Genomic DNA, 14,935 nt, shown 5'->3' with positions numbered 1-14,935 from the left:
CTTCAACTGACCCCTTTCGACATGAAGGAGCAGCGGCTCTACTCCTAGATCCCTCTGGATGACCGAGCTCCTTACCTTACCTCGAAGGCTGAGCCCAGCCACCATTCAGGGGAAACTCTTAATTCTTTCGGTCATTACCCAGAGCTCATAACCAGAGGTGAGGGTTGGGACAGCTTTGTCTTCTTGCTTAGCTGTCTCTTCACCACAACAGTCCAGCACAGGGCCTGCGCCAAACCACCGACCCATCTCACACTCCTTTCTATCCTCACTCATTAACAAGACCCTGAGATACTTGAACTCTCTTGCTTGGGGCTCTCCCAAGGTATGATTACGGATGATTTTATTTATACAAGCAGATTCTTATAAAAGTATTCTGTCAACAGGGCAGAGCAATGACTTGATATCTGGTGTTTCACAGCCAGTTGATGCTGTCCCATTGCAGAAGTTTGGAAAAAAGATATTTTTTTTTAGTTTCTTCCAGGAAATCGAACATACTGCGTCTTTGATGTGGGGTGTCTGCAAGTTTAACAGGCTACTTTTAGTGTTAATATAGGTTAACAACACAAATTATTCTGTAGTTGTAAAATAAAAATAAAAATTTGAATTAAATATTAATGTAATATTAAACTAACAGATGAGAACATTTCAGTTGCTCTGTGGTGACAGTTTTATACTCCAATTCCAGTCTTTCTGTGTGACAAGAATATTGCTTTTTTAAAGTAGCTTTATTAAAAAGTATGCTGAGCTGACCAACAGATCGCTAAAGCACAACTCAAGCGAGTCACTTGAACACAGCTGCAGAGAAAACCAACAACACATCATACTAAAAATACGACAATGTACAAGGTAACATCCTGCCTATATGAATTTCTAAATATGCCAGCAGCATGTTTATAACATACAGCATGAGAATAGCTCGCTCTGTGTGAAAAGCAGGACAAAGAATTATGCTGCATTGGCACTCTTGTTCCTGGAATCCCTCGTCGCTTCAGGAGTGGAGAGAGTTTCCATAAAGTTGGAGGAGGTGAGAAAAAAAAAACAGGTTTCAATTACTGGCTCCCTGCTGCAGGTTTACTGCAGGTGTGACAAAGTGTTTGTTTACTTAAAGCTAAGGTTAAAAAAAATAAAGGAAAATCTGGGTATAAAATAGGTATAACTGGCTCTTTCAGACATGCACAATCTCACTCCCTGCATAAACACACGCACGTACGCGCGTGCACGCACGCACGCACGCACGCACGCACGCACACACACACACACACACACACACACACACACACACACACACACACACACACACACACACACACACACACACACACACACACACACCTACCTATACTGCATTGAGCCAGCATGCACAACACCTCGATACTGAGAATGAAACAGCTACAGTAAATGTATTTAAGCTATCAGTGTTTTTTAAACCTGCATTTCCTGCTGTGACATATTAAAAACTCTGTGACATTCTTTTTATTGTTTGTTTAAAGTAGGGGTAGGCAACCTGCGGCTCTGAAGCTGCATGTGGCTCTTTAGTCCTTCTGCAGTGGCCCTATGTGGCTTTGACCAAAAATGACAGGTAAAGGAATAACATTTTGAATTTAATTTATCAGTGTTGAAGCCCTAAAGTGATTCTTACATTTTCCAGTTGTAAAAATGTACAGCCATTACACATTCTGTCAACTAAAATGTGCGCCATACGTCAACAACATGGTGCTTTTTCCTAAATTTTGGTGAGTCCCAATAGCAGGGCTAGTTTTACGTCTCCCTAGCAAGGCTAGCTACAGAGACTAGTCGTTTCACTAAGACTTGAGCCTTCTGATTTGAAAACACTTGATATCTTCCCCGAAGCTCAAAGGTTATAAAGTACGTCATTTCTTGAATCAAATAATGTTAACGCTTTTCATCTCCAGCAAGTCAACACTTAATTACCCTGATACACTTTGTCTGAAAGAATCCAAGAGCGTCCAGTCAAGTTGCAGGAAAGAACCATGAAGAACTACCGTTACCTTACTGAATGCCAGTTGGAAAAATGATACCAAAGATCATTTCTGTACAAAAACTATGCATTGGTCAACAAAAAAATTAACTGCAGTATGCAAAACACACAGGTTAAAAAAAACTTCCAATAAATTTGTTTTAGATACAAATAAATAAATACACATTTTAAAAAGCATTCATAATTTTTCTAAATATGATATAATATTATTTCTCTGGTAAAATTCAGTTCATTTCCCTTCACCTCTGGAATAAACTAACCTAAATGCTATTCATTTCCACTTATTATGTCACTCATGTACAGAAACTACTAGGGATGCAAGATAATAACAGCATGGCATCGGTATCAGCAGATATTGGCTTTACGATGAAATATCAGAAACAGCCAACATGCTGATAATATCGGCACATCATGAGCATCGGCCAATATTGGCTTAAAAATGAACGGATCAGCCCACGTGCGTTTTATTAATTTGCACAATGAATGAATATTACATACATTGAAAAGTATTGTATTTCATGCCTCCATCTGCTGGTGGGCCATCACAATAAGAGTATATATGCATAATATGATGATAATGCCACTACAGAAGAGACTTGATGATCACTAAAATTAGTTAAGAAAAAAAAAAGTGGATATATCGATATCAGTATCGGATATTAGCCAAATTAGTTGTTACAAAGTGGCATATTGGATATTGGTTAAAAAAATGCAATATTGTGCATCCATAGAAATTACTGTCGGTCAAGAAAAACTAATTGCAGTACACAAAACGTGCAGGTTGAAAATTACAGACGGAGATGCAACAGCTTCCAACAAACTTGTTTTAACAAATAAATACAGCTTTTTGTACATTTAATATATTATTAATCTGATGTTAAAATGTCATTACATTACGGGAAGAGCACATTATGATTTGTTTGGGACTTGAAACTCAAAGTTTAGGACCTGGGACATGTCAGTCTTGACTTGGGGCTTGAGTGCAAACACTTGAGACTTACATGCGACTTGCCAAACAATACTCTGGCCTGATCATACCAGCACATAAAGTCCTGTGACCTCCTCCTCCCTATCTTTGCTTTGTCCACATTTAACCAGAATAGCCAGAAAAAGTGAAAACATCCATGTGGCTGGGGCATTTAATAATAATGAGTGTTTTTTGTTTATTTGTTTATTTATTAGTGTTACATGTTGGAACTTTTTCATGTTATCCATATTTTGGCATGCCTTATAGTGCATCTTTTGCCTAACTGTGTTTACAGTAGATACAGGACGGTGTTACAGTGCTAAATGTTTTATAATTGCCATTAGCAGCAGCAGGTGCAGTAGTATGGGAGGGATTAGGACAGGGATTAGGATTACTGTACAGACAGACACTACACTGAAGTGATGCCTCTGACACTACGAGGCGCGCTCATGTTTCATTACGGGATAATTACAGCGCATTAGTGTGGCTTGGATGTCTAAATATGACTTGGAACGTCATTACATCCAGACAGCTCTTCCCGGCTATATTTAGCTCTTTTTACTATCATATCAACTTCTGCCACGTTTAATTATGACAGGTATTGAAGTGACAGAGGTACATTCATGCATACTGTATTTACAACCACGCATACTCTGTCACACACACACACACACACACACACACACACACACACACAAAGACATGATAGACTGAAGATACATTTCTAATTAATTGCTGACATTGTCATTTATCCCTCTCCTCATTAAACAGACATGATTTATTGTCAGATCAGCCACCAGGGCAACTGAATTTTATCATTTCTTCATTTCGAACAGTGTGTGTGTGTTTGTGTGTTTCTGCAACAGTGGAGGGCAGATCAGAGGGGAGTTTTAAGGCTTTGATATATGACCAACATTACGAGGAAATGTACCAGATGGGTAATACTGTGTACAATTATGACAATTACAACTGAAGAGTACTTTTTCATTGCACTTTTTCTCGCTCATGGACCTATTTATTTTACAGAGGGATTTTACGATCTGTTCTGCTGCTAAAAGATATCGCTCATCTGTGTTGCTTCTAAGGAATAGAAAAATGTTGTTAACTCCCCCACAGGGTAAAGAGAAGGCTCCACTATATAAAATGACCAACAACTGCAAGGGGGCCTTAAAATCCAACCCAGTTGCCAGAGGAAAATGTTGGTATTGTACATTTCTGCAAACCATGAATACATTACATATGCATGTTTCTATCATATTAACAGTACTATAGTGACACTACAGTATATGAGCTGACTTTGTTATTGGGAGTTGGAGAGATGGTGGATTGTGTGACATCTAGGTGAGACGCCTGCCAAGCTGCACCAACACATTCTCACTCGGACCTCATCACATATCAATGTTTGGTCATGGACTTTCCACGTCCAGATACGACATGCAAGGTACCACAAGTTTGTTGGTTGCTGACGTTCTGAGACACAGTGTTAATTTTAGCCTGTTACATGCATCGCCTTCTTTCAAAATAAACTTCAGTTTTTACAGGAAATTTACTGGTTACACACAGTCTCTTTCAAAATAAACGCACTACATCAGTACAACACTGTAAATTTACTTTTTTTCCTCAACAACAAAAGCACGTGGTTAGGTTAAGGAGAAAAAACACAAGACGCAAACACCAGTCTCCCGGATGAAAGTCAGTGTTTGTTGGACCCATCCACCACCTGTACCGCCCTTCCCACTCTGACTTTCGCCACCTTATTTCGTTCTTGTCCCCCTGTGTTTCTCCCTGACGCCACCAGGCGCCATTAAACTATAATGGCAACCAGTTGAGTATCATGTCGAGGTTCACTGCCCAAGTACCGGATTTTGATGACTTCGGAGTGAGACCAGGTTGCACACCACTGTTCAAGACTAACAAGCAATAACAGCATTTGGTTTTTGGCGAGTCATTACTGAGTTTCTTGTGGCTTTTTTGGCACCAAACGTAGGTGTTTTTTGGGACCAGTGGATGGTTTTACAGCGGCGTTTATATCCCAAAACCTTGGTGTTTTTCAGCGACCCATCACTGTTTTTACAGAGAGTATAGTGCCACAAAAAGCAGCTGTTTTCCATTAAGACATCGCTGGGTTTCCTGCTGGGCCAGTGGCACCAAAAATGGTTGTTTTCTACCAAGACATTGCTGCTTTTTCAGCAGGGATTATACCCCCTAAATCAGGTATTTTGTTTAAATATATATATGTTTATTGCTTTTTTAGAGCATAGAAAAAACATTGGAAAAACAAAGCCATCAGGCATAGCACATCATATGTAACAGTGGCCACAGTCAGAGTGATTAGTACAAAGCAGTAGTAGTAAAATTTATACAAAAAAGGAAAAATATACACAGCAAGGTGCTTCATCTAAAAAATATTATTACATTAGCCTTCGCTAATAAAGAATTTCAGTACAGGGTCCTAAATCTTATCAAACACAACACCTCTATCCTCGTTCTAGAATCTCAGTCTCTCCAAATGTAACGTGTTTGCCATTTCATTTAATCATGAATCATATTTGGGAACAGAGTCCATCTTCAACACTTTTTTTGCAATCACCATTCCAAATAAATCAGGCATTTTTGGTATTTGCTAGCAGAGGAAAAGGAGCTAGTCACTCCAAGGATAGCTATGAGTGGATCAGATTCCCAAGATTTCCCAAAAGCCTCAGAGAAACATTGAAAAATGTTCTTCCAATATGTTTACAATGTCCTGCATGACCAGAAAGCACGTGCTAAATTGCTGATTGTAGATTTACAGCGGTTACAGACAGGTGACACATCAGCAAAAAAGCTATGTGGCTTTTCCCTGGAATAATAGAGTCTGTGAAAAGTTCATCCCAGATATCATCTGTTAGTTCTTCATTCAGTTTGTCTACCCATGCCTGTTTAATTCCTAAGAAATGAGAAACCGCCCCCTGGTGGACAGGGTCAAACTATTTTTTTATCACTTATTTAAAAAATGCCTTTCTGTTTTAAATCAGGTATTTAAAGCCAAAACATGATCTTTTTCTAACCATAACCAAGTGGTGTTTGTGCCTAACCTAACCACTCATTAATGACTGTGCTGTTTAAACATAAAGTTTCAGTGTATCCGCTTCTTAATAACATGCAAATGTAACATACCTGTGGCTGCAGAAACATACAATGCCAACATTTTTTCTGGCTGTAAAATCTGGTGATACAACACCAACAACAATGCTGCCTGTGATCACTGCTTTCATATCCATTGGTGTTCATATTGTAGCTTCTCAAAGCAGTTTCCATTCGCACCGTCGTCTTCATTTTAATTATTGTGCACTGCTGCACAGGGACAATAATGGTCTCAGTGGGCACTGTTAACAAATTATAAAAAAAAAAAGAAGAAGAAATGAGTACAGCGGAAAATTGGTGTTTAAATATTGTTCAGCAGTCACAAATTTGGAGAACCTATTAGTGCAAATTGTGCAATACTGATGCACAAATATTACATGGCATGAAGTGGCAAATTGTGAACCAGATCCTCTATTTAACCAAACTTTTAAAGTCCAAATCAAATGAAAGTTAGTCATCCCTTTTTGTTGTCAAAAATAATGTATTTGTTTTTTTTTAAATATAATTTGTTTGTTTTTTTTATTGTAAAGGAATAAAAAGGGAAATAACCAGAAATGGTCCCTTTTCTCTCGAAGAAGAAAAAGGATGGTGATTTACAGAGCAGAGATGTACGCTGTAGCAGCCAAAATTGGATTTAATTTTAGTTGGATTTAAGTCTGAAAATTCACACTGCATCTTTCACTTCCTTTTAGGCAGAGACACTTCAGTCAGCCAACTCCTCTTGAACAGATTTTTTACATATAAATCAAAACAGAGTGCAGTGAAAATTTACTGTACTTACATAACCCCGAGAGATTGTTACTGATTTGAAAAACAAGAAGCTAAATCTAGGTTCACCAGACAATACTGCTGAAAAGTCATCCACGTTTAATTCAAATTAATCAAAACAGGGTAGGTACGAATGTAAACTGTATGCTTCCATAAGGGAACACCTGAACCCAGCTAGTCACTTTAAATAGTCACTAACAGTCTTTTGCCCTGACGATGCATGTATGGAGGCTCCATTTAGTCCTAAAATAAACAGAAATACTAGTACATGTGAGTCACATTGCTCCAACAATGAGTAGAAGGATTTCTGGGATGATGATAAACCAGCAGCAGTGTTACAAAAGAGCTTGCAAATAAGCAGACATGCCAATAATATATCCCCCCACCAAAACTGTATTAGATACAGAGCCCAATGCCTGCTGTTGTGGGGAATCTATTACATGTCAGATTTACTAGTGCTACGACCAACACTGCAGTACCAATCGTCATGCCGTACTCCAACCTAACACTTCAAATATATATACAATCCCTGTGGAGGTGGGAATCAAGAATCACTTTGCTGAGTCAGCATGTTCAGTCTATCCAAGCTGTTGCACTCAGTTCAGTGCAAAACTACCCTAAAACACACACTTTAAATAAGGTTAATAGCTCAGTCACCAGTGAGGAGAGCTGCACTGCTAAAAGCTACTGAATCATTCAGTGACAACAGTGATTCCATGAAGTCAGCTCAGGTTAAAGATGTGTACTTTAAAATGTGTTTGTACATGTACCGAGCACCTCTATAGTGTGTAGGGAATTGAGATGGATGAGTCCAAGCACAGCAATCCACCTGATATGGGCTATAGCAGCAGACTAAAACACAGCAGCAGATAAATGTATGTATCAAAATTATTTAAATTAATGTATTTGAGAAGACAAAGCCTTTATAAGATGCTGCCAGTCATGTCCAAAGTCTGGCCCAGGGGCCAATCATGGCCTTCCGATTGATTTTAAACTGCCATTTTCTTCTCTTCGAAATTTAGGATGTGATTACCCCAGTATTAGTTAATCAAGCATGATCACTTTTTATTTTTAAATTCACCTCACGATGGCAGGACAATCATAGTTTGTAGACATACTCCAGGGAGGAACTACACAGGTGTTTTCATAAATACACAAACAAGAAATTACCTAGTGCCAGATATTTCCAGCTAGGTGGCAGACATGGCCACAGCAAAGAAGCGTAAAGTCAAAAGCAAGAGGTGCCACTTTCAGGAGCAGTGGTAAGTAAAACACTTTTTTTTCCTTAAGATATTTTTGGGTCTTTTTTGCCTTAGCAATAGGACTGTTGTAAGCATGAAGGGGGGAGAGAGAGGTGGGACAACATGCAGCCGCTGCAGCAAGGACAAAGCCTTTGTACATGGGGTGCCTGCTCTACCAGATAAGTTAATGGGCACTCCAAAGTCTAACGTTTTTATGTTGAGTAAAAACAGTTGGGGTTTTTTTGTCATATATATGTGATTTTTTTTTCATAATATAACTATGATGTGAGAAGCACCTGGCCCCTGGTATTTTCACAGTCTAATCCGGCCCCCGTGCTAATGACAGCAGCAGCATAAACCCCAGAAAAGTCAGGTCAAGTATGACATGAAAAAAACAGTATAGCAAGCATTCAATAGCAAGCAAGATATGTTTTAGGGCTTTTTTGCCTTCAATCGAAAGGACAGTTGTTGGCATGAAAGGGGGAAAGAAAGGGGGAATGACATGCAGCAAAGGGCCGTAGGTTGGAATTGAACCAGCTGCTGCTGTGGCAAGGACAAAACCTAAGTAGGCCTACATGGAGGCGCCTGCTCTACCAGGTGAGTTAATGGGCGCTCCAAAGTTGAATTATTTTACACATAAAGTAATAACAATTGTTTTTGCGTCACTTGTACATGATTTTTTTTTTTATAACCCATATGTCCCCTGGTACTTTCACATTATCTAATCTGGCTGGATACCTGTGTTAGGCTATGTGACACTGAGAAGCAGGAAACAGCATTGCACATTGATAAGCTTGTGATTGACAATAAATACAGCAGCAGCATAAACCACAGAAAGGTAAGCATCACAATCAAGTATGACACAAAAAGCAGTAAGACAAGCAGTCATATATAAACACACTGGTTTCAGCTGAATATTTCGTCACATGGAGGAAATGATATGTGAATGGTCTGTGTGCAAGGCAAAGCAACAAAATCCAAATTATCATCATCATCATCAGCAGCAGCAGCAGCAGCTGCAGCAGCTGCAGCAGCAGCAGCAGCAGTCTGGGGGATTATACCACAGTTCAGCCCATTAACACTTCTAATACTCATCAATCCATATTCCAACACGTAGCTATGTTAACCAGTTACCACAATGACAGCATCACCATGCAGGTGCCAAACAGACAACCAGTAGAACAGCAACCTCAACCACTGATGTCAGAGTAATTTACAAGAAACACTGCACATAGTGAAGGTAACTTAGATGTCAAAGGGCAGAAACAGGACATCACTTTAAGCAAATCAACAAGGTCAAGGTCAACAGCAGACATAACAGTTAGCATAACAGCCATGTTAGCACAGGCAGCAGACACTTACCTGGTGAAGCAGTGGTCCCCGCCATCTTAGCAGACAGTCTGTCCTTGGCAAAGAGTCTTAATGGTCCTACTGTAAACTGTCCAGTGTAGCTTTTCCGACCGGAAGTGGCGGTTACTGTCCCACTGTCCGAAATGGAGTAACTTAACGGTTGTAGAATTGAGAAGCTAGCAGCTGCTAACAGTTAGCAACAATTAGCAGGGCAAAAACAAATATGTCCTCCACAAAGCTGGTATCTTCATTTAGCTATAGCCTCTGTTCGCAGGTTAGCTTCTTTATAAAGTACGATAGAGAAGCAAAGGCAGCAGTAGTGGTGGCACAAAGTGTTTTTAGCAGTGTTTCAGCAGTTAACAGGTGTGCTGTGCGGCCCCAGGTGAGCAGCATTACAGATGAGCAGGGCGGTAGCATTTAAATATCCCGGCCCTTCAGACAAGGTGCGTTGGATTTAAGTTGCGGCATGTAGAGGGTGTCATGTGTGAGTGAGGCGGTGCCATATGCGTCCCGGATTACATACTTTTTTATTTTTACGTTCAGTAGGTACTGCAGCTGCCCTTAAAAAGTACATACTGCTGTCTCGTAACTTTACGCCTTGAACTCTGACCCTCTTATGCATATATCCATTACCATGGAGATAAAACAAAATGGCGTTCACCAAGCTCACCAGAGAAAGAGGTCAACCTGGACAGCTCTGAAGTTGTTAGTTTGAAGTGTTAAAACTGCATACATTGTAGATTCTAACATATTATATTCAGGATAGTAAAAATGTACAGGCTATACATTTCTCTGTCATTGTTATTTCATATTTGTGCCCTTTTGTTGGTTATATTTAGGATTATTTCATTCAATTAAACAATTAATAAACCTTTCATTATTAATCAACTGGTCATCAGTCACCTATCTGTTTGCAGCTCAATCTATGTGTAGAGGATTGTGGGTGAAAAAAGCATACTGGCTTGCATACTGCAAAATACAACCAGATGTAGTAGAACATACTGGTACTTTTGGCATCCTGTATTTGACATACTCTGTATTGGGACATACTAAATGTTTTTCTGGCGTACTATATAGTATGGTAGTATGGGTATTGGAACACACAGGTAACTTCCTCTCAGTGGGCATAATTCACTAATTCGTGCGCAGAAATATTCTCACGATGGTTGGATCCATGACACACCAGCCCATAGGTGTACACTTAAGGGGGGATGCAGGGGACACACACCCCTCAATATTCAGAATAGGCCAGTTGATTTCAGTGATTTATGCAAAAAATAGCCCAGGCTACTAATAGAAGTTTTAAGGTATGTGTACAACAAAAAAAGTGTCAAAGGATTTTTATTCTAACACAATTAAAGACATTTACAGCATAAACTGATGCAGAAAATTGGTGCATCAAAATCCACCAGAATGCAGGAAATGTTTTCCCCTAAATGTTAAAACAAAACCTTTGCCCCTGCATCAACCCTCTATTTGAAATCAGCATACTGCTACGCCCCCATTTCGGGGGTGGGTTAATGAAAATGAAAATACAAAAAATGAAAACAAACTTGCATTTCAATATGGACACTGGGTGCATTTCCATCCACCACTTTTAATGCACGTTGTTAATTTTTGCATAAAAAAACCTGTGAAGAAACATCAGAATTTCAGGGGAAAAAAATCTGAAAATACAGTGAAAAGGTTTTATTTTTAGGGGAGGTGAAAAAGTTTGTGTATTGATAAAAAGTAAATGTGACTAAGTGCAATGGAAACAGATTGCTTAACAGTAGTGGATGAAGAAGCACATACATTTGCATTTTCTTTTGCTTTTTTCCTAAAAATTTGGTTACAATTTGCACCATTTTACAACTTTGTAAGATGGGATGGGGACACTCAGTTTTTATAGCTGAATACTTTAATTATGACAGTAATTAAAGGGGATGAAAGGACATCACTTTAATAGTAGCCAATGCACTAGAAAATTAATGGTTTTAAATATTGCCTATTAAAGCCTTTTTAAATCAATGCGGTTTTAATATGATGTGCATTTCGTTAAAAGGTGTGTTTCCATTTCATTCCAGTTTTCAGGTTGTTTGCAGAGTATGAACAAATTCATCCAGAAATATTGATGAATCTGTTTTGTGAGTAAAATGTTGATAGCAGTTTGTGAATTAAGTCCATTTTCTCTACAACACACAAACATCTGCACCATTATTGTCCAGATTTCACAAACATGATTTTATTTTGACAGAATGACACCTTCTCCTGGACACTGGATGTTTTTTAAACGTGTGGTTGTGACTAAGCACGTGAAAAGTGATATTAACGACACCACACAAGTGTTGCTTGCATTATCAGATTTTATTCAGCTAATACTGATTAAATGTTAATAAAAATGTTCTGTAAAAGAAAGCAAGTTCAAACTTGTGTGGATGTACAAAGGCTGGCAACATATCAGAGACGACAACAAACAGTAGATTCATGAACATAGTAGTAAAATACTTATTGGTATATTTTGGCAGAGTCTACTCTATCAGCTGTCAAGAACTTGTGATGTGGATAATCTGTATGATTTGGTTCACTCTGGAGGCTGTGTTTTGTGCAAAGTAAGAAAGTAACCACACCATTTCTAACACCCTCCTCTCCATTGTGCTGTACGATCATTTCACAAACAGAAATCTTGCTTCCTCACTGATGCAGTGATAATGACAACAGTTCCAATCTGTGAGCCACATAGACAACAAAATATTCTTTTTTTTTCTTCTCCAAAATCAAGCTGCATCACAGTTTCCATCACTGAACACCATGGCAAAATAAATGACACTTAAATCAGGTAGACTGCACTAAAAATAGTCTTTCCTCTAATACAACAACTCAGCTGGTATCGGAAACCTTAAGATTTGTGTGACATGGCGGCTGTTACATGGTTAATTCCTTTTTAAATAATACATAGAAAAGTATAAACTCTCTGTAAACACACTTAAAGGAAAGTATAAAATGATCCAGGGTGACAATTGTGTTATTATTCCATTTGGTTATTTATCTGTCATAACAAAATATATAGCAATTAAGATCTGACATCAGTGATGTGCTGGAAGAGAAAAGACGAGTGTTAAAAGGAAAATTACATCTGACGGAGGTGGACATTTATAATGTAATCTTATACAAATGCACATTAAATCTTCCTTTCTGAAGTTTCTGATGTTTTATTTTTATTAAAAAAAAACACCTCACAGTATAAACACTATGTGTGAACACAGGTTCTTGTGTTGCTTTATTAGATTATAGTATATTAAAAGCTGCTAAAATTATTTAGTCCACCTCCTGTATAATGTGACACCGGAAACAACCTGCACGAATCTTTACTAAGCTTAAGATTTAACTTATAGAGATGATACTTTGACAACATCTAGGTTTATTTCTTATCTTCCAACCATATTTCCCCATAGATATCTAATAGCAACACAACATTGTGTGTCAGAACACCCCTTCATCACATTAAGCCTCCGTGTGTACCTGGTTTCATAAGCAGAAAACTATCATGCCCACATCTTAATGTGAATATAATAATCGACATTAGTGACATTAGTTAAGACTCTTCATAGAATAAGACTCTCAGTGTATCTTATTATACTAACTAATTATACACTAATCAAGTCACAGAGCCTGTGACACAAAGAGCTGTTGGTCGTTGTTTGATTTGACATGTTATTTTTTCCCTCCCACACACTTACATTAACGAAATGGCATGAAGACAACTGAGAAAGATCTTTGCATATACAATAGAAAATAGGCTCTTGTCTCTAAAAAAATCTGTCATATCTTATTGTTTCTTTACCTAAAGAATGAATTGATGGATTACTGCAAAGAAGTATAAAAAAATGTGTATTTTCTTTCCAGTTCTGATGGGAAAAAGGGGGAGTGATCCTGATTCACAGGCACCGACCACATTTCATTACCATGACATTTCTCCCTCTCCCTGCCCAGCCAGCTTCCTGCCACCTGGCTGTTATGGCCCCGCAGACTCTATATTGTTTGGTTTAATGGTCGTGGAAGCCTGGCATGGGAAAGGGCCTGGCAAAGGCTTCGACGCGGTGGCGCAGGTCGGCGATGCGAGCCACGGTCTCTGGGTCCTGGAGAAGGAAGTTCTTGAAGTCCTGGAGCTTTGCTGCATTAGACAACAGAGAGAGGAGAGAGAGGGAAACGGCTCAGCTTTCAACTTTAGCCTGTTCACTTCCTTTGATTTATCACCACTGGGCTCTTTGTTCCCACTCAAGTTTCAATATCCAACAGTTTAATATAAAGCGTATTACACTTTACACAGAGTTCCTACAGCTTACAGCAAGTAAGACTGCCTCACAGCTGTATGCCTCCACGAACAAGTCCAGTTGCAGTTACAGTTCACATCCATGTCTGTGCAGACTCGTATGTAACAATGACACTTGACCAGTGGTTCCCATCTGGTGGGTCACGGTCCAAAAGTGGGTCACTGGTCCATTCTGAATGGACCGCAAGTGACTTACAGTGAATTTCCAGCACAGAGCTTTTATTTAGAAGTGCTGTTTCCTGCTGCAGAGTGAGTGACTGTCAGACAGCTGCTTGATAGAGACAGGAGACTATCTCAACGACATGGCCAAATGGAAGTATGACACTGAATTTATTTAACTGTGTGGACCTCCAGGAAAAATCTGGACCCCATGGCCGGACCAGCTGGGAACCAGTGCAACAGACTTCTAATGCTTCTAATATGGTTGTTGCTGCGAAGAAGCTACAAATACTAAAACATGGATGCCTCAAACACATCACACACAAACCTGGCAGCACAGAAGATTTATACATTAGCACAGTTTCAAGGTGGGCACCAAAGATTAGTGTCACCATATCACTATCTGACCAAATGTCTCCCCTTCTGTTTCTGAGTTATGCTGTTGAATAATGGCCAGAAAAAGTAATTTTGCAACATGTAATGATGTCACAGTGATGTTGACCTTTTATTATATAATTTTATTCTGTTAGACATTTGTGTGAAATTTTGTCATAATTAGACTATGAATTCTTGAGTTATGGCCAAAATCTAACAAATTTATCGTTGAATCATTGGTGTACTATTATCTCCACCAATAATCTGACTCGTTCTCGTAAAAGGAGAATTTTGGATTTGTTTATACATTGGACGGGTAAGTCGTTTGGGGGTTCAATAACGTTTCGCCATCTTGAAAATACATACGCCAGCAAGGGACATATAGCACTACCAGGGAATAGCCCCACACTGCCAACGGCGCAGTGATGTGACGAGAGGGATGAGATGTGTGAGGTTGAGCCACTTGTCAGTTGTCAAAAGACAAGACGTGATTGGTTTGTTTCGATTTACACCTGCCCCAACGGTCCTATGTTGTAAACACAGCCAGCATGGTGAGGAGGGGGTTTATCAACTTGCGTCGCATGTGTCTGTGTAGGAGCCTGAATGAATATGATTTCAACGTTAGTTGGGAGAAATTCCTA

General features: G+C 39.1%; 1 protein-coding gene across 1 annotated transcript in view; it reads right to left on the bottom strand.

The window, feature by feature from the left end:
- Positions 1–11,775: 11,775 nt before the first annotated feature.
- Positions 11,776–14,935, bottom strand: part of shmt2 (serine hydroxymethyltransferase 2 (mitochondrial)) — a 34,369-nt gene continuing 31,209 nt past the window's right edge. The window contains exon 12 of the mRNA XM_033626694.2: positions 11,776–13,601. Within this exon, the coding sequence (XP_033482585.1) occupies positions 13,474–13,601 (128 nt within the window). The 3' untranslated portion in view covers positions 11,776–13,473. The remainder of the gene's footprint in view (positions 13,602–14,935) is intronic.

Source organism: Epinephelus lanceolatus, chromosome 1, assembly GCF_041903045.1.
Source record: "Epinephelus lanceolatus isolate andai-2023 chromosome 1, ASM4190304v1, whole genome shotgun sequence".
In the NCBI taxonomy this organism is placed as follows: domain Eukaryota; kingdom Metazoa; phylum Chordata; class Actinopteri; order Perciformes; family Serranidae; genus Epinephelus; species Epinephelus lanceolatus.
Note: the sequence above shows the minus strand (reverse complement) of the source record. Positions and strands in the feature narration are given on the sequence as shown.